The following is a 21,526-nucleotide window of genomic DNA, read 5'->3' on the forward strand; positions in this document are numbered from 1 at the left end:
AGCACCAACTCAAACCAACAATGTCAGTCTTCCCCTCCCACCTGTTTTTGGTGACTTGGGTGTACTTTATTGGTTTTCTTTCAGAATCCTTCTACAAAAGAGTAAAGTTAAAACCAAGAGGAGCACCCCATCCCCTGTTCCCAGCTGTGTCACTGTTACAATCCATGGAGAGAGGGCTCCTATTTTCACCCCCTGCCAAACCAAACAAAGGAAAAGGCCTACCTTGCAGCCTCACCCCCTACACACACATTGACCATGTACAGGGTGCTGGGGTAAGATTGTTAGGCTCCAGTAGGAGTGCTGAATGCATCCATGGCCAGGGCACAGACCATGAAGAACCTTGTCCTCAGACTGGGTGCCATCTAAGGAGACTTTTGGGCCCAGCATCTTACTCCCAAAGGCCAGCTGCACACTCTCAGGTCAGGTAGGGCCAGAGTTTGGGGTCTCTAGCCAGGAGTTGGTGCAGGTATACACAGTCAGGCTTGAAAGGGCAGCATCTCATCCAACTGGCCCAAGCCTTGCTTCTTCTCAGTCTATTTGCTCACCCCAAACTGTGGGGGATGATGTGGCATGAGTGGACCCCACACTGAGGACCAGCTGTGTGACATCCAGTGGGAATTTCTGTCTTCCCTTCTACCACGTGCACAGGTAGCCAGTCCAGTCATTGGACATGGGTGCAGTTGGTGAAGATGCATCTGGACTGTCCCACTTGTCCTCCTTGTCCATGCAGATGTCAGATCATTTATCCCAACAGTCCTGCTCCCACTCAAGATCTAGGCTTTGCAGTGGGCCCATGGACTTCCTGGTCAGGGTCTGACTTGGGCTGAGACTCCTGGGAGTTTCCAGATTCCTATCTGGAGATGATGGAGACAGGGACTTCCAGGAGCAGCCACCCACCTCCTCGGCCTTGCTGACTCACCACTCCACACCAGGTTCTGGGCCCCAGCAGACCTGACTCAGTCCCCAAATGCAGACACAGACAGCAGCAGGCAGGTAGGCTGAGAGCCCTGCAGGTCAGGGAAAAATGACATGTGGCTTCAAATTGTGGCAGCTCCACTCCAGGTAGCCAGAAGGCTGTGGGTGGCAATAGCTGATTGCTGTGGAAGCAGAAGCCTCACTGGATGCTTCTGAAGACCTGGAACACTTTATCCTACTAAGCAAAGCTTGACCCCTAGCAACAGGCTCCCAGGACAAAGTTCCTGCATGGCCAATGGGAGGGCACCACTCTCCCCACTAGGGCCTCCACCATCTGTCCTTGCAGGGTCTGTCCCAGCTCAAACTTTAGTGTGAATCTTTCTTTCCTTTTAATATATATTTTAATATTTCTTATCACCGGGATTAACTATCTGTTGCTGCATAAAAAATTATCATAGCATTTCTTTGGGTCAGAGATTCTAAATGTGTTCATCTAAAGCCAAAGGGAATGCATGCACAGACATATGCATAGCCCACGGACACAGACAGCAATGTGGCAAAGGCTGAGGTGGGGTGGGGGACTTGGTGGGGGCAGGCAAAAGGAGGGAGAATGGGAGACATGTGTAATAGTGTCAACAATAAGAAATTAATTAATAAATAATAAGAATAGGTTAATATGTGCTCCAGGAAGTCTGGAAGAATTGAGGGCTGGGAGCTGGAGTCTTCTGAAAGTTCCCAAACTTCAGAAACTCAAAGCCCCAATGCTTTCCCAAGCTAATCAAGGTCCAAGTGAAAGAATAATGTCCATCTTTTCTTTCGTATCAATGAAGCATGATATAGTTACTGTTCATTCATGGTTTGGTAGCATGTATCAGTGTTTTGTTCCTTTTTGTTGTTGAGGAAATATTCATTGTATGCCACATAATATTTACCCACAGATCAAAAGATGGACCTTTGACCTATTTCTAGTTTTGGACTATATGCATAATACTTCTGTGTATATATATGCACATTTTGTGTGTGTGTGTGTGTGTGTGTGTGTGTGTATACATTTATTTTACTCTCTTGGTATGGGGGGGGGGCTCTGCCTGCAGTCCCCCCATCCAGCTGCCACGGATGAGAATGAGTCTACCAAGACCCGATCTGCTTGGGGAGGAAAGGTAGCCAATATCTCAAAGGAGAAGGGCCAAGAGCCTTTTCCTCAATGGGATTTTTATTGGGTTCATTTGCACAAGAATACAGGTAAAGCTCATTAATCAGTCAGACAATAAGGATTAAACAATAGATAACAAAGAACTCTGAGGGCCTATTTTGAGTCAGGGTCAGATAGCTAAAGAGCAATAAAATGTTTGAGGAACAAACTCACTTCTTGCTTGGACACTTATTTAATTGAGAGCATTCTAAACAAAGCAGGTTTTACAGGACTTTACATATTCTTTCTTCGGCCTGATTGCCCAGGAAGCCCACCCTTTCCAGCACAGGGCTGCACCACCCTCTGTCATTGTTTCAGGCTTAAGGCACTGTCTCAGGCTTAAGACAGGCAGGGATAGTAAGGCAACCAAGAGATTAGGAGACTTCTTGCAGACAGAACGAGAACTCAGGCTTTGTCAAAGCTGAGGGGCGAGGGTCCATCACCCCCTTTTGCTGTACCCCTCAAGTCCTTCCTTGGGGGCCTCCCACGTGATTGTGCCTGGCTTAGGTTGTTCTCCCCTTTGGGGAATCTTACCCATCATTGCTAACCAACCAAGCTTCAGGGACCAGTTATGGATGAAGTAAAAGAAGCAGAAGCAGAGCTCCTGCCAGGGAGGTAAGCTTTTGTCTCCTTAGTGGCTTACAGTCCAAGGTCGCTCCCTCAGCCTTAGCCTTGGCGGGGGTTACAGCTTCTGCAACCAGGCAGGGCAGTTCTCAACATCTTGGGTAGATACCTAAGATTAGAATGTTGAGTTATAATTTAATATATAATGTTTAAGGATAGTTCTTGCCTATTTTTCAGAGTGAATATACAATTTTATATTTCCTCTTGCAATCTTTTTCATCAGCATCCCATTTTATTTCTCTGAGCAATGAATTGTGAATTCCAGTTTACAAATAATACATTTATTGTGCTAAATTTATTCCTACATATTTTATTATATTTGATTCTATTGTGAATTGAATTATTTTTTCTGACTTTCATTTCCAGTTTATTCTTTGCTAGCATATGAAATTGTTCTTTTTTATATTGTTCTCTTAACCAATGCCCTTGACAAATTACTTTATTCTATCGGTTAGCTTCTTTAATTCTTTAGGATCTCTTACCCACAGTGTCATGTTATTTTTGAACAAAACTAGATTTCTTTCTTTACAATCTGGGTACTTTTTTTTGTCTTTAAGTTTTATTTTCAGCTGAATGCACCAGATAAACTAACAAGTACAATGCTGACCCTTAGTGGAAAGAACAGCCATTCCTGCCCAGTGCCTAATATGAGAGAGAAGCCATTGTCTTTGATCACTGAGGATGATGTTAGCTGTAGGTTTCTGGTAGACAGACCACGTCAAGTTGAAGATGTTGCTCACAGTTCATTATGTGTTCAGAGTTTTTGTTTCTTTTTTAATAGTAAGTAAATGTAAGATTTTGTCAAATGCTATTTCTGAGTGTATGGAGACAGCAATGTGATATTTGTTCTTCTATTAACATAATATACTACATATTAATTTTCTTGGGCATTAAACTAAACTTGCATCCTTAGGATTAATGCCATGGCCTGTTAGTTCAATAATATTATTCTGAAGTTTCTTTGCTAATATTTGTTTTAAATATTTGTACCTATGCTCATAATGGCATTAGTTGATTCTGTTGTTTTTTTTTTATGTTTTTGATTGGTGTTGGTATCCCTTTACACAGAATGAGCTGGTTAGGGCTTCCTCCTCTATTTTCTGAAAGAGTGTGAAGAATTGTTATTGCTCAGTCTTGAGTTAGTTGGTAGAATTCCCCAGTGAAAGCATGTGAACATGAGTTTTCCTTGGTGGAGAAATTTTTAATGACAACTTCATTGTTTCATTTGTTTTAGGTCTATTAAGATTTTCTATTTATTTTTGAGATCAGTGTTGATCATTTGTGTCTTTCTAGGATTTTTTTTTCTGTTCATCTATGTTGACTACATTTTTCACATAATACATATAATACTGTTTTATAGCATTTTAATTCATTTCAATAAAAAGTGATGTCTCTTCCTTCATTCCTGGTTTTGATAATTGGGGCTTCATCTCTTTTTTTCTCTTAGTTTAAACTGTACTGTCAAATATGAACAATAAGGTTAATTCTAACTATGAGGTGACTGAGATATCACCAAGGAATAAGGGGAAAAGATTTAATGACATTTTTGAAGCCATGAGGGATAAGAATAGAATTATTTATGGATTATCTTTTATGAGCTTTCAAACATAAATAAGCTGGTTATTAAATATAAGCAATATGCATGAACGATCATTGGAGTTAAATGGTTTGACTACTAGGAACACAGCAATTAATTGTGTAAGATTTTGGTTATTTGATATTTATTACACATACATTGGGATTTGCTTTTTTGTTTTTCCATGATAACTAGTTTCTACATGGCAATACCTTGGATAATAATGATCATGCTTAATCAAGTTTAAATAGACTTCATTATTGACCTCCTAAATAAAGGTTATTGCAGATGAGGCAAAAAAAACCTGTCAGTACAGTTTTACATAGTTTAGTGAATTATATGCATACATGAAAAAATTCTATTACTCTAATTACATTAAATTGTGAAAAATTTGATGCTAGCATCAGTACAGTACTTCTAAAATAAAGATGTTACTTCTTCCCTAGCTAGAGTTTAAAAGTATAAGGTTATATTTTTAAACTTGTAATTATGAAAAGTTTCACACATCTGCAACAGAAGAGAGAATTAAATAATGACACCAATAAGCTCACCCCTCACTTTTGGCAACACGAATGTGTCATTTTTGTTGTTGTGATTTTCCCTCTATCCTTGTTGTGACATTTATTTTGTGACTGCCACAGTGATGACTGGTGACATTTAATTTTCAGTAAATCTACAAATCCTACAGAGCACAGGGAAATCTTGCACAGCAAACATTTGTCTTAGCTAAAATACCGAAAGCATACCTTTGGGAAACACTTTTTAAAAATGTGTTACAACAGTGATTATGTTTATGTGACATATTACCATATTGCAGGAAATAACTAATTTAAAACTGCCAACAAAATTTCTTATGAGTAAAAATTGGCTTTAATTGTAGTAACATCTTAATGCATTATAAGGGTAAGTCTACATTATAAATAAAATTGCAGGAGAAATCTGGACCCCTTTTAAAGACATCCCATACTCACAATAAAAAGTGTCATCCTGGAAAAAAATTAAAAAAACAAAGCAACTCTTCATACGGCCTTGGAACTTGTATCTTATGTGCCAAGTACAACAGGAAGTAAAGACAAATTTTTACGTTGTATAGGAGTTGAAGTCACATGAATTTTCTAAACTCTAACCTAAAATATGAACTAGTTGTCTATTTTTGTTAAATAGATATACAATTGTCCAATGTGTTTTAAAATATGAAATATATAATAGAATTTAACAATATTGACTTGGAACCAAAACACCTAGGTTAAAAAGCTAACTGTGGTTTTTGGAAAAGTTACATTCTTCCTCTTTTCCTCAGAGTTCCAGACATGATAATGGAGATGATAATAATGTCTATGAGGGTTGTTGTAAACACAGAGTTCATCCATTTAGTGGGTTTTGAACTATAGGTACATTGTCAGCATTACACATTATTGACATTCATTTTGCTGTTATTTTTTTAAGATTATTTATTTATTTATTTTTAGAGAAGGGAGGGAGAGAGAGACAGACAGACAGACAGACAGACAGACATCAATGTGCGGTTGCTGGGGGTCATGGCCTGCAACCCAGGCATATGCCCTGACTGGGAATTGAACCTGCGACACTTTGGTTCGCAGCCCGCGCTCAATCCATTGAGCTACGCCAGCCAGGGCGCTGTTATTTTTTATAACAACAGATTTGTTTAAGAAAGAGAACATAGTTTAAACAAATTGTTGAAATTTATCTACATTTTATGCTGTATGAATAATTAATGACAATAACAGAAGCAGGGCTAAATAATCTCCACAAAGTATACTTAGTAATGAGGAAAGATAATTTACCAAGACGGATCCGACATTTTGTAAAATACTGTTTCTTTACTACATCAAACCCATGCATTAATGCCTGTTAATATCATGCATTTCATGTGGAAAAATATACCTAAGTTGAAGAAAGATTAAATAACCTACAAAAACTGAGCCAAACCTTTTTTATCAAATAAGCGAAATGCTCTGTAACTGATATTAATTTTTAATAATAGACATTTTTACGTCTTTCTCCAAGATTACAAATATCTCTTATAAAAATATACCCCATATTATGAAATGTAGCTTTTATTCTCACTTTATGATACCTGTGTCTGTATTGGTACATAATAATGGACTTCACTATGTCATGTATAAATGTTTATTTTTACATAACTATTGACTACTCATAGAACTTTTAGTTTAAAATAAATTTTAGCACGGTAGGTTATAGTAAAGTCGTCACAATCAGTCATGCGATAAGGTTTTGAATGAATTCTTTATAAGAATCCAGATAGAATCTTTGTAAGAATCCAGATAGTTTTTTTTATAAGAAGCCAGATAGATATCTAAGGGGACACTGATATTATGAATCTTCAGTGGTACTGCCAATGAGGAGTTTAGTATAAATCAGTTATAGGGAGGGAATGGTAGAACAAACATGTCATTCACATTTCCATGCTCCTGGGTTTTAATCTGAACTCCTCATTCCCCTAGATGTCTGAATCTGGGCAAGAGCTTTCAACGGTTTGGGGTAGCTTATCCATCTGTAAAACTTATAAGGTAAAGTTTTATAATAAATAAGTTAAAAATACATTTATTAAGCTGTGTTAGTTTAATTATTTCTAGTCTTCTTCCACAAGGACATGAATGAAGGTGGTGCATCATACACAAGGGCTAAAACTTGAAATGGGATTTGGGGGCTGCCGGATGAAAAGCTTATGTATTCTTTCCTCCTTTTTGTCACTAGCAAGTAGTTTTAACATGTATCTGATATTTCTATATTCTATCTCTTCTACTTCCTTACATCTGTTACCTTAATTTTTTATTTATAAAAAGTCCTCTCTCTTTCATTCTACTTGTAACTTATTTCTTTCTAGGAAGAATCTTTTTGGGAGAGTTTTGGAGAATCATTTTGGGTGATTCTACCCACCCTCCCCCCAATTTAAAGTATATTGATTATGCTGTTACAGTTGTCCGATTTTTCCCTCCCCTTTATTCCCTCTACCCAGTACCCTCTTCCCTCCATCATTTCCCCCTTAGTTCATGTCCATGGATCATACATATAAGTTATTTGGCCTCTTCATTTCAAGGTTATTCTTTGCTTAACCTCCCCTTATCTATTTTGTACCTACCAATTATGCTTCTTGCTCCCTGTGTCTTTTTCTCCATTTTCCTCTCTCTCTCTCCCCACTGATAATGCTCCATGTGACCTCCATTTCTGTGATTCTGTTCCTGTTCTAGTTGTTTGCTTAGTTTGTTTTTGTTTTTATTTTAGATTCAGTTGTTGATAGTTGTGTTTGTTGTCATTTTACTGTTCATAGTTTTGATGTTCTTTTTCTTCGGTAAGTATCTTTAACACTCTATATAATAGTGGCTTATTGATAATGAACTCGTTTAACTTGACCTTATCTGGGAAGTGCTTTATCTGCCCTTCTATTCTAAATGATAGCTTTGCTGGATAGAGTATTCTTGGATGAGGTCCTTGCTTTTCATGGTTTAAAATACTTCTTTCCTGTTGCTTCTTGCCTATAAATTTTCTTTCAAGATGTCAGCTGACAATACAGTTTTAATTATACAGACACAACATAAAACGACATGATTTATCCAGTGAAAAATATCAATCTTGGAGATTGGTTCTATGAGCTAACCCTGGTATGATGGCTACACTTGTGATCAACTAACAGCTGAATGGTTGACCTTACTTTGGTGGTGAGTTTCAGGGACAAACACAGGTGCAGTGCACTACTAGGGCTCTGATGGCAAAACACAGATATCTCCCTTACTCATCTTTTTCTTATTTGTACTCTACACAACACTTCAGAGTTTTCCATAAAGAATGGTCATTCAAATTCTAAAAAAAGTTGATTTTAAAAAATTGTGATACCATTTTTCAAAAAAACAGTAACTGGCCAAATTTTACAGTCCTCTTTTCTCTTTTTATGTTTTTAACAGGTAACACATTATTAACCAGCAAAGTCAACATATTGATTAATGTCCTAGATGTCAATGAATTTCCACCAGAATTAGCTGTGCCATATGAAACATCTGTGTGTGAAAATGCCAAACCTGGACAGGTATCTTACTAATATTGTTGATTAAGAGTACATAAAGACTGATTATATGCATGTGTTTTAGGTTTTAAGGCCATACAATTTAGTAAACTCTTAAAACTTAGTGGTTCGTGTGTACATGTGTAGCTAGTGCCACAGAGGATAAAGTTACGATGGTCTAGTCAACAGTCTTTGTGTAACTAAAAGGTTCATGCTTTGCAGATTCTGCTATGTTTGCCTTTCCTTCTCTGTCAACTTTTTAAAGAACTTGTGATTATAAACCAATAAGCAAACAACTGTGCAGTGCATCCTTCTGTAGCTTTTTTGCTCTGCTCATGTGCTTTTGTGAATGAGTACTGAAAATCACGTAAGCTCATGAAATCTGTAAAGCCTCCTTCTCTGGTGACTTGGAGAAGATTATCTGGATTATTCAAAATATCAGAAAAAATATTTTCTTATTAAGTTAATATTGCTCTAACTTATTAGGACTGTTTTTAGTGGAGCAATGGCATGACAGAAGGCCACATAGTTAATGAAAGTTACTGTCAATGTCCTAGGATTTATATGGGATGGTGGCGGGTAGCTAGTTTTTTCTCCACCCTTTATAAATGAATAAGTGAGTGGGTGAATGAATAAAATAAAATAAAATAAAATACATCAGATATAAGCAAGTAAGGAGTGTTTATTAAAAAATGATTAAACAAACCTGTATGCCTATGTTCTAAAAGAAAAAAAAATGTTGATATGTTTTCATTTGCTGTATATTTCAAACAACTTTAAATAGTATAACTACTTCTTTAAGTAAATATGAAAAGTTTTCTCACCCAATAAAAATCTTAATATTGGAATAGCATCTTTATTGGAAAAAGTAATTCTTTAATCTATAGTATTTGTTTCAATTTGAATGTCCTCTATGCTTCATAGGTCATTCATATCATAGTTTTAATCATGTGATGCCCATCACCCATAGGGCTGTTAAATTAAAATTGAATTTTAAAAAATCAATGTTCTGAATTACACTCTCCCTATTTCAAGTACTTGATGGCTGTAAGTGGTGAAAATGGCTTCCGTTTCCATCAGTGCAGATAGAGAACATTCCTTTAGCACAGAAGCTCCTAGTGGACTGCTGTAATCCTTCTTTTGATAATTGGTCAGTTTTAATTTCATTCCAGCATGAATAGTGTGGTCATATTTTCCCAAGTAACAAATCTGCATCTTTAATTGTGAATAGGCGCTTAAATCAAGCTGTAACCATTATCAGCTTAAATGTACCCACAACTTACATAGGAGGAGCCCAGTGTCTGTTTTAGTGTCTAAAGAAGTAGATGCTGCATAAATGTTTATACAAACATGTAACTTGAGTTAGTTTTGTTGGGAAGCTATACAAAGTTTATCACAACTTGGCTATTTTGCTACTTCCAACAACCCTCTATCCCCATCACCAAGCATCAATCTTTTATTTTTAGGTAATTAGTGGCATTAATTATTTCATATCAATTAGAACTTCATAATACACTAAATGAAAGCCTTTTGGGAATGGAACTCTTCTTAAGACATCTATGTTTGACTATTAAATTAAAGAGTTTTAAAAGTTGGGAATAGTAGAAATTATTAGCATTAACTTCATTTTCTTTTATTTGGAAAAATCTGTGAGACATATGATGGGTCCTTGGAGGCTTTTTGCTGATATCTATCTATTGGGATTTGTGTACTGTTGGGCCACATTTGTGTGGAAAGCATAACCCTGAAATGTCTCTTGAGTTTTCAGAGAATGTAGTATGTGAGCATTTTCTGCTTTTGACCCCAGCTATTCAGTCCCTCTCCTAGGAACTACGCATAGGAGCTATTTGTATTTTCTGGACTACAATTGAATATATATGTATGTGTATGTATCTACCTAAATAAGAAAGAGGGAAGAGAGAAAGATGATGCTGTGTATACAAATAAAGATGTATATATTGAATCAGTACAGATTTATATGGGGTTGGTCTCAGGGCAACAACTCCCAAGGGACAATTCCAGTAACCGACGGTTTATTTCCCAATTTTCATACCTCTTTGTTATTTAAATGGCTTTCTTATTGTAAAGTTATGTTCTTAAAATATCTTAATGTTAACCACCTTTATTAAGTAAATGATTGTGCTACTTGTAAGTAGTTGAAAGCAAAATAAAACAAAACTTGACAGATATCAGTCCTCAAATAACTAGAGACATTTTATAAAGGATGTATAGTGAGTGATCTGAGCATATGGGTTTATGTGAAGGAAAGGTGAAGTGTTACAGGGTCTGTATGGTGATTTTTTGACTAAATTACCACATTCCATGATCTGACCTTTGGTGTTGAATAATGAAAGTCTAACCTATGATAATTCTAAAGGGTAAATGGATTTGTGAGACTGATTCGCACTGAGCCAGAGAACTGAAATCCTCACCAGAGGACCCATTTGTCAAATTATAAATGGCTAATACTGCACAAGACATTCAGACCATGTGTCTATGTCTGCGTGATGTGTGTGCATGCACACACAGCTGTATGGACAGGTTGAGCACACTTATAAGATTGCATTTTAACCATAAAATTATGACAAAAAGTAGTAGATTAAATCAGATGTTTAATGGCGTTGATCTGAGATCACATGATGCATCGTTTACCCCTCCCACAAGGGTATAGTGTCTTCCTCTGTCCAATTCAGACAGAGTCAAAGAGCATAACCAACAGACCAGCACACTGCTCTCTCTGTTATTGGGGGGAAATGAGTTCTTGCACTGTCGCTAGAAAAAGAATTTCCTAAGACCCGAATAGGAGGATGGGGCTGTGTTTTGTAGGTTATTGATGATATAAAATTAAGAGGGTTCCTCTCTATACTTGCCAGTGTTGCATCTCTATCTATCTTGCCATGAAAAAGTCCACCTTTGCCCTCAGCAAAGCCAAGAGAAAAGCCATTGTCCACAGTTTCTGTTTTGTATTAAAGCTTAGTCCTTTGGAATCTGTAGGCAGCTTCTAACTGGTCTCAGTCCCCATCTGGCTAGCTTAGCTGTGTTTCCAGCTGCAGTCTATTGCACTGCTGTGTTAGTCAGGTGAGGGGTGGGGGGGGGAGAGAAAGAGATAAAGAGAGAAAGAGAGAGAGAGAAAGAGATTCTTTATTCCGTTGGATTTATGTTAGCTTGGGCTTGAATGGACCTTGCGCCTTTTCAAAATGACCAAATTAAATTCCCAAGTTTCGGGGGTTTGGGATAGGATGACACCCCCTAGTTAGACTGACAGACCTCTTGGTGCAGCACCCCCCCCATGCCCCCAACACTCCAACACTAGAGGGGGAGAAGAAGAATGTTAATCCCCTTGGCAGAGCATAATGCTGTGGTCCCGTGGGGCTTGAAAAACTGTAGCTTCCTGGTGAGGCAAGCAGGCTCATGCTGCCCATTTTATTTACTCAATGTCTACTTCCCTTGTGCTTTCCTTTCTCATCAATCATTGCCTAAGTAGTGATGGTAACACAAATTTCCAGAATGCAAAATCCATTGGACATATTAATAAGTGCCTCAAAACCATCCTGATTTGCTTACTTATGTAATAAATTACCAATTTCACATGTGGGCTCAGAAGTAATTTTTAATCTCCAAATTCTTAAAGTATCCTGCTGAAATACCAGAATTTTAACTATAATATACACAAAGGGAACTATTTAGAAAAAAACTTTTGAAACATACTGAAGAGTTTTACTTTTTTAAAGACTCAATGAAAACACAATTTTTTAAATTTACCCATTAAGGGGAAACAAACATAACAGCAACAAAAAAAGATATACATCTTTTCTATCTCTCCCATCATTTTATGTATTTATGAAAGTAAAACAAGGAACAGACTGATGATGACCAGAGTGGCAGAGAGAGGGGGATGACGGGGAAAGAAAGGGAAGGGACAAGCCAAGGAACATGAGCAGAGGACTCATGGGCATTGACAATGTGGGGGATTGACTCTGGGAGTGGGGGCATGGGCAGGGAAGAGCAATGGGGGAAAAGGTGGGACAACTGTAACTGAACCACAATAAAAAAATCATTCTCACAATATAACTGTGCTGAAACTTTACTAATGCGAGGACTTTTATATACTTACAGATTTTGTTTCCAGTAAGCATTTTCTCTTTGTTTTCATTTTTATTGAGGCATAATTGACATAAACCATTATATGAGTTTCAGATGTACAAAATATTGATCCAATATTTGTGTATATTGCAATACAATCATAATAAGCCTAGTTAACATTTGACATCTTACATAATATAAATATATTTTTCTTTTTTTAAAAGATTTCATTCATTTCTTTTTAGAGAGGGGAAGGGAGGGAGAAAGAGAGGGAAAGGAACATCAACATGTAGTTGCATCTTGTGTATCCTCTAATGGGGACCTGGCCTGCAACCCAGGCATGTGCCCTGATTGGGAATCAAACCTGCAACCTTTTGCTTAACAAGCCAGCACTCAGTCCATTAAGTCACACCAACCAGGGTTATTTTTTTCTCATAATAAGAACTTTTAAGTCCTATAGTCTCACCAACTTTCAAACATTCAATACAGTGTTATCACTTATGGTCACCATGCTGTACATCATTTCCCCAGACTTATTTTATAACTGGTAGTTTATATATTTTAATCACCTTCACCTGCTTTGCCCACTCTTTACTCCTGCTTCTAGCAACCAATCTGTTCTCTGCATCTGGGAGACTGGTTTATAACTTGTTTTGTTTTTTAGATTCCACATGCAAGTGAGGTCACACAGCATTAATCTTTCTCTGTCTGTGTCACCTCACTTAGCATAATGCCCTCAAGGGCCACATCCATGTTGTCACAATGGTAAGATTTCTTTTATTTGATGACTGAATAATATGTAGTCTATTAAGTCAGTGTGAAGTTGTTATGCCAAAAATCAGTGTGTGCCATCAACAATGTTGTAATACTGAAATATTGTAATAACTGATACGTGGTGCCAGGTATGTTTACCTGAAATGTCAGGGGGACCACTTTGGAAAGTATATGATCATCGAACCACTATGCTGTATACCTGAAACTAATACAGAAAACACTAAATGCAAACTGTAACTTGAATATAAAATTAAATAAAAAATACAATTTTAAAATAAAAAGAAAAGTTAATAGATCCAGCACTTCCACTTTTAGGTATTTATCCCAAGAAAGCACAAACACTAACTTAAAAAGATAACTGTACCCCATTTTTATTGCAGCATCATTTACAGTAGCCAAGACATAGACATAAGCAACCTAAGTGTCCATCAATAGATTAATGGACAAGGGAAATGTGCTATGTATAAAGAAATATTATTGTGATATGTACAATGGAATATTCTCATATATCATGAAACACTATTCAGTCATAATAAGCATTTTCATATTTAGGTTAAAAAGCACTTATTTCATTTAATTTGAAACATAAGTACATTTTAATTTTAGTTTGCATATTGGTAAGAATATTCAATGCTGTTAAGCTTTGGAGTTATGCAGATATCAATCTGGAGATAATCCATATGCTATAAATGTTTCCATGCTTGTTTATAAAATTACCTGTAAATAATTGTCATTTCTGTGTACCTGCATGCTTCATTAAATAAACCCGTCAGCCTGGCATGGAAAGTTCCCCTTGAAACTGACGCTGACTCCAAGTTTTGTTTCAGATCATCCAGGTAGTCAGCGCGGCGGACCGCGACCTTTCCCCCGCGGGGCAGCAGTTCTCCTTCAGGTTGTCCCCGGAAGCTGCCGTCAAACCCAACTTCACAGTCCGTGACTTCAGAAGTAAGTTTAACCCCATAAAAATGTACCTGCTATCATGCAACATTGTAAAAGGACGTGAAGGTAGAAATCAGTGATTTTCCTAGAAGCACTCAAATTCATAAAATATGGAAATCCATCTATGAGAATTAAAAAATTCTATAGGTAACAGTAAAGAATATAATTGATCTGTACACACCGTATCTAATGAGGCAAATTACTTCCATTCATAATGTGGATAGTCCTTTCATGAGTCAAGTTAAAAGAAATGGCTCTCTGGGAAATAGAACTTTGTTTCTGTTTTGCATAATCATTTGTCCCACATGCCCATTTCTTGTACATACAAATTGATGACTTTTTAGTAACTGTTTTACTTGCATAACACATGGCACAGCACAAGTGAAAACAGAGACTGTGTAATTAGAATGTCTACAGAAACGACAGACACTTAATGCATTAAATTATACTAATGTCAAACTGCTTAGTGGTTCTGACTTTATTTGTTCTGTGACTTTAAGTATTTTATCACCTCTAAGTTTCCATAGTCTAAAGAAATAGGGATTAAAAATACCTGAGATGCTATGTAACAGATAAACAGATTGCAATCACATGAGGATGATGATGGTGATGATCATGATGATGATTATGATAATGGTGATGGGTAAAGGTCAAAGGATGTTCTGAGAAAACTTAGTCTGCTAAAAATACTGAGGGGGAAGAAATAAGAATCCCCATATTTTGCCCCAGAAGGAAATTCAGTAAGGTTTTCTGCATCATGTAATGAAATGCGAGGGGTAGCTATCAATGAAACAGGGTCCAAAATCTGAAGGGCCTGAGAAGTAGAGAGAATACATATGTAATCATGAAAACTGGAGCACTTTCCAGAGAAGTGAGTGATATCAGTAATTTCAAATTAGAGCAGCGTACATAAAATAGAGCTGTCTTAGGGAAACCAGACACAGTCACCCTCTGCCTAAGCCACTTAAAGAGATTATAACTTAGATCCAAAGACCTGCAAAGCCTTCGAAGGTTTCTGCAGGAGTATCCCATGTTCAGATTTGCATTTGGGAAGATCCATTTGGATACAGACTGGAATATAGAGAAACATAAATTGCTTCGATATTATTTCAAAAATGAGTTCAGACAGTCTTAGTTTAGGGTAATGCGTGTAAGGAAAGAGGTAAATGGGTAGAGGAGGAATTAATAGGGTTTAAAGCTAGATCGTCTAGGTTTTATACATGATTATGGTAGAGAAGAAGACTAATTAGACTTCCAGATTATTGACAGACTATTAGGTTGATGATTGCATCATTCAGGAACATAAGAATTGACTCTTTCCCACCATTGTAGCCTTGCTGGAGAACCTGTATCTAATTAATGGTGACAATATGAAGCTGATCACGTTTCCTCATACACAGTGTTGTCGCACAATCTGAGCAGGTGCCACTCATATGCCACTTAGCATAGCCTCTGTTTTATCTTGTTATATTTATCATTGTAAGCCTTTTTTTAAGTGGGTAGGAACATTTTGTTACCTCACTATTTCACATTTTCCTTCTCATTTTGTGATAGCATTGATACACTCTTCCTTCAGCAAATTGTACGTACCATGCAAAGTTACAAACTACAGTCCCCATACATACATTACAGCCTCAGACTTATCATGTTCTCATCCCCACAAGCACCTGAGACCACCAATTTTCATTGGAGATATCATAATAGACATTTTAGTAACTTGACATTTTGTTTCTTAATTTAAAAATATCCTCTATGTAGTAATAAGATGTTCTGCCCATACCAAACCCCATCTCATCATGTCAAGCTTTATCATCTTGCTGCTTCCTCCTAAAATGAATACATAGAAACTGCCTAATATGCAGTTACTGAAAGTAGCATTTACAAATAGACAAATAAAATATTATTAAAATAGTAATGTTTTTATGACTTTTTAAAATCTGATTCCAAAGTATCACATGTGGCAGTAGTAAACTAAATGTTAACATTTTTCTAAGAATAGAATATTTTTCTGTTCTTAGAAAAATGTTTTTAGAAGTTATTTAAAAGACAAAAAATTAAAAAGTTTTCTAAAAAATGATTTTACATCCATGTGTAGAAATAAAATAGGTAAAAAAATGTATGCAATAATGCCACTTCTTATAGAAATATTAATTGAATTTATATAAAATTAATTATTATATTTCTTTGGGGTATTCCAAATAAATATTGCCAGTGTTAATTTTAGGAAAACTAAAAATACTTTTGTAATTAAAGTGTTACAATTCATAATGAATATTAAAATTTTTAATGAATCTTGATGATATTAACGATTTTATTTTCCTTTCCATGTTACTCTAATGTGCAAAAGTTAAAGTGTGTATATGGACAGAGTTTTGGAGGAAAATCAAGTTTTAATCTGAAAGAGTAATTTGATATTTGTTGTAGTTTAATAGTAGGTTCTAAGGCAAATTTTTTATTTGCAAATTCATACTTGTAATAATTTGTTCTGCTAACATGTAAGAAAATATCCACTGAATTATTTTTCCCAATGGGATCTTGATGTCAAACAAAATAAGTAAACACATATCTTGTTTTATAAACCATTCTGTATTCTTTCTAAATAGCCATTTTAATTATTATACAAGAGAAGATTAATGTTTCTTCTTTCTCTAAGGAATATTTTGATTATATCTTGGCAGCTTTCATGATGAAAGAATTAAAATATGGATGTATTTCACTAATTCAAGAAGAGCTTCCCACTGTTTAACAGACATCCATGTTGAGATGAAGTTCATAGTAACAATCTTATCATAAATGTCATGTCTTGTAGACAACACAGCTGGAATTGAAACCAGAAGAAATGGATACAGCCGGAGGCAGCAAGAGTTGTATTTCCTCCCTGTTGTCATAGAAGACAGCAGCTACCCTGTCCAGAGCAGCACCAACACAATGACTATTCGAGTTTGTAGGTGTGACTCTGATGGTACCATCCTGTCTTGTAATGTGGAAGCGATTTTTCTACCTGTAGGACTCAGCACTGGGGCTTTGATTGCAATCCTACTGTGCATTGTTATACTCTTAGGTTAGTTTCAATATTAATCATCTCTTTCTCCGTCTGCTGTATGTCCTCAATGTACAATGTAAATCAATGTTTCTTCACTGAGATGCCCTATTTGCTTAGAAGGAAGATTTAGATTGAATTATATTTTTATTAAAGTTAATTTTCTATTTCATACTTCATGGTTATATAGCATTAAGCATCATCGGAAATGCAAAAGTTTGTTCAAGCCTTAGGGGATTTCCAAGTAATATAGTTAGTGGAACTTGCTGCAATGAAATTTTCTATAACAAATATCCTATTTACAGCAATAGTTTCTCCATTTATTTTACATCTTGGTAATTACTACTCCCTGAGCTATTATATATAACCTATAAAAAATACACCAGATGAACAGAAGTTCTCAAATATGAGTTTAATGAATAAAGAAAAGAGGAAAGAAAAAGATATACAAAGTAAAGAGACCTCTATTTTTTTCTGTTTAAACTGTCAGCCAGAAGCAACTTTCATTGTACTTTTCTCCCATCTCCTCACATCAAAATTCTAACCATTTCCGCTGGAACAGCACAGACCACACTTACATTTCTAGAAGCACACCAAATGAAATGGATTGAAGTAAATGGATTCTGTAATGTCTCTATGAGAATAAACCCCATCCTGTTTTAGGGGTTTCTCTCTGCCATCAGTTCTGCTCAGCTGACTCCATTTCCCTTACTAATTAATTATCAGAATCACAGGAGTAAAGAGAGATTTTCTGGGTTTTTTTTTTGTCATTCTTTTACATTCAAATTGCAAAAGATATATGATTTGACACTGTGGACTCAGTTTATATATGCATGTTTATTATTTAACAAAAAAATCCTGACAAATGTAAACATCTACCTTTGCAATACTAGGGTATAAAGCATGGAATAAAGCATGATATAAGAGTTTGTGAAGAAAAATTGCTGGTCATAGGTTCATGTTGGCTTCAAGAGTAAATTCTAGTCCAATTTGCAAGATGAAGTCATCAATTCCACACAAATAAACGTGGTGTGTAGAACAAAGCATGTTAATATACTTACCATTTATAGTAAATTATATCTGGCCTCTGTTTTTGCTGATGATATAAACTTTAAAATGGCAGATTCAAAATAATGTTCTTATATCTGAAATTGCATATGATCCATTAGGTGCTTAAATTCAAAACAATCGTTTTTCTCTCATACTCTTCTTTTCTCTTAAAAGCCTTTGAGTTCTAGAGTATTTGCATATCGACCTAGCATGACTTGGCATAATCTGGATGCTTTCCTTTGGGCACTGGCCCTATTACAATGTAGCAATTAACCTTTCTCAGGTCAATCTTATCATGCATTGTCATCAGGTACTTTTTCCTTCCAAGTACTTACTGACTGTCCACAGTGCACCTGCACTGATCTAGCATTGTGAATTTGCTAGTGTACAGCAGTAACCATTGATGTGGGGTCTGCTTAAATGTCTGTCTATTGCTTGACCTTCTTAACCAACCTCAGACCCCTTTATATCTTCCACTTCATTCTTAGCCATTTTTGCATTCTTTCTGAGGTGAGGGAAAGCATGAGAATCTTGCAATGCCTGGATGACTTTTAGCCTTCAAGCCCATGTATCTAGTCTCTCTCTCAATCGTGGCAACTCTAAAGCTATTTTACATGCAGGGCTTCTCTGTGCCGTTTGCAGTCTCTCATGTACTCCTTGAGTAAACAAACAATAAATAGCCTCTTTAGTTCAGAAGTCTGCCTAAACCCTGGGAGGAGTGCTGAATGATAAACATCTCTTCAAGGCCTATTGTGCAGGAGCTCTAGCTGTCTCTCTTCCCTCTTTTTAATTCATCAAACTCTCATGTTGGAGGGAGAGGGAATGAATGGGTTTTCATCATCACACAGTCCTCTACTTCTATTCCTGGGACTGAGTCTTTCAGGTTCTGCTGTGCTAAATCAAACACACTTTGTCTTTCAACCCGTTACCACCACCACTGTGGAGGAGAGGGGTACTTGACTAGTTGAGTGCTGACTTCATGGTTTGAATCTGTGCCTGTTTCCCACAGAAGGAAACGCTATTTCATGATGGCTGTGAGTCAACTAGAAACAGAGATATTCGATAATGAGAGTGAATAAATAAACTATTTCAGAATATAATCATGCCTAATGAAGGTAATATGAATACTAGACATTTGGTTGGGGAAATGTTTCAACATGATAGGACACAGAATGTAAATATTTAGAGCTCTTAGTTGATATGATTTATAAAACTAAGGCCCTTGTATTATATATTTACTTCTTCCTTGCTTATTTATTGATTTTAAAAGTGATTGCTACATGAAGATTTGATTTTCTTTCATAGGAAACACATTAACAACACAACTGGGAAATACAGGTGTAAATAATATCCAAACTTACTTATGAGCTATAACATTCATGTTTTATAATACCAATGTTATACAGCTCTCGGTATGCTTAGAACATTTTTTTTTCTTTTTATAACTTGGTAAAACACTTTTATCAGACACTAAAATATTTAAATATAATTCACGTTAAATATATTGCTATAATTGTTTGGTTTTGTGAATAATTTGGCTATGATTTCTTGTTAGTTGCAATTTCCAAATGAAGTTGAGTTTAGACAGGGAAAAAATGTAAACCTAGGTCTGATTCTTATTGATTACAATATGTTTACTTTGAAAATAATAAGATGTTATTAAAGAATCTCAGTCAGCCCTGCTCAATTTTATTTTTATGACGTAAACTGATAGAATCTCAAATCACAATTTTTGTCTTTCTCCAGCCATAGTGGTGCTGTACGTTGCTCTGCGAAGGCAGAAGAAGAAAGACACCCTGATGACCTCTAAAGAAGACATCAGAGACAACGTCATCCATTATGACGATGAAGGAGGTGGGGAGGAGGACACCCAGGCTTTTGACATCGGTGCTCTGAGAAATCCAAAAGTGATTGAAGAGAACAAAATTCGCAGGGATATAAAACCAGACTCCCTCTGTTTTCCTCGGCAGAGACCACCGGTAGAAGATAACACAGACATAAGGGATTTCATTAATCAAAGGCTACAGGAAAATGACGTGGACCCAACTGCCCCGCCATACGACTCATTGGCCACGTACGCCTACGAAGGAAATGGATCAGTCGCAGACTCCCTCAGCTCTATAGACTCTCTCACCACGGAGGCTGACCAGGACTACGACTATCTGACAGACTGGGGACCGCGCTTTAAAGTCTTGGCAGACCTGTTTGGTGAAGAAGAGAGTTATAACCCTGATAAAGTCACTTAAGGGAGAAGTGAAGACTAAACCAACAAGAGAAATTGAAGGAAAAGAAACACAAATAGAATATCACACACACGCACACACAGACACACACACACACACACACCACAGGCTTTATGGGACAAGATTCCTTTGATTATCTGGTTTCTAGCAAGTTGCTATATTTATCATATTGTCAGTTTTGGTTTATTCTGCCAACACAAGATAAATCCTATTATATGTACTTGCTTGGTTTTCTTTTGCTATTTTGGAAACAAACTGAGACAAGCTCAGGCCTATTTAATACAATTTACTGACGTGACAACCTAGAATGAAGATAGCTATGTGGCATCACGGTGGAAGAGTGTTAGATTTTTCTTAATTCCACTAAAGTGCCTATTGAAACTCTTATCATTTAAAGTGGTGTACAGTGCACTCTGCTGTGATGGCATTGCGGGATTCAGAGACACAAAGGACATAAAACAAAGATGTTGTCTTTACATGTCAAGGAGCAATAGCAACATGCTGACTTCTAATTCCTTTTGAGGACAAAAGAAGAATACTTTCTGAACTCCATATTCTTCTAATGCAAAGTTTTTTTAAACTGTATGCCAAAACATTTGTTTGTCCCACCCTTCCAAAAAATTGAAATAAATGTGATAATATCAAATTCAATATGTAAGTCCTGAATTTTAAAAGCAATGTTTGATCTTATCATTAGTTCATATTATACCCATTAACTGAAGTGTTACTTTTTATTAAAAAATAAAATTTTGAAAAAATGAAAGTTTAAAAAAATCCCTCTTTATAAAGAGAGGCCTCAGGGCTGAAATTCCACATTAAAATAAATTTTGGTTGTGTTTTAATACTGCGCTGGTGTGTGGAAGGTTGGTTTTAACAAGTGACTAGATCTTTGAAGTTTTCTATCACAGAAAAAACTTTAAGTTGTGTTTCCATTAAAACTTTTTTGGGGAAAAAAGCACCATTAATTTAAATATGAATAAAGATATGCATTATATAGCTTCTCAGACTTTCTTACAATCTAGTCATTATTTGATAACCAAAGAAAATA

At 36.2% G+C, this 21,526-nt stretch overlaps 1 protein-coding gene across 1 annotated transcript in view; it reads left to right on the plus strand.

The window, feature by feature from the left end:
• Nucleotides 1–21,322, plus strand: part of CDH12 (cadherin 12) — a 337,470-nt gene extending 316,148 nt beyond the window's left edge. Inside the window, exons 9-12 of the mRNA XM_028514401.2 lie at nucleotides 8,252–8,373; nucleotides 14,034–14,151; nucleotides 16,955–17,206; nucleotides 19,982–21,322. Of these exons, the coding sequence (XP_028370202.1) occupies nucleotides 8,252–8,373; nucleotides 14,034–14,151; nucleotides 16,955–17,206; nucleotides 19,982–20,481 (992 nt within the window). The 3' untranslated portion in view covers nucleotides 20,482–21,322. The remainder of the gene's footprint in view (nucleotides 1–8,251; nucleotides 8,374–14,033; nucleotides 14,152–16,954; nucleotides 17,207–19,981) is intronic.
• Nucleotides 21,323–21,526: the final 204 nt, after the last annotated feature.

The sequence above is a fragment of the Phyllostomus discolor genome, chromosome 3, assembly GCF_004126475.2.
Source record: "Phyllostomus discolor isolate MPI-MPIP mPhyDis1 chromosome 3, mPhyDis1.pri.v3, whole genome shotgun sequence".
NCBI classification, from domain to species: domain Eukaryota; kingdom Metazoa; phylum Chordata; class Mammalia; order Chiroptera; family Phyllostomidae; genus Phyllostomus; species Phyllostomus discolor.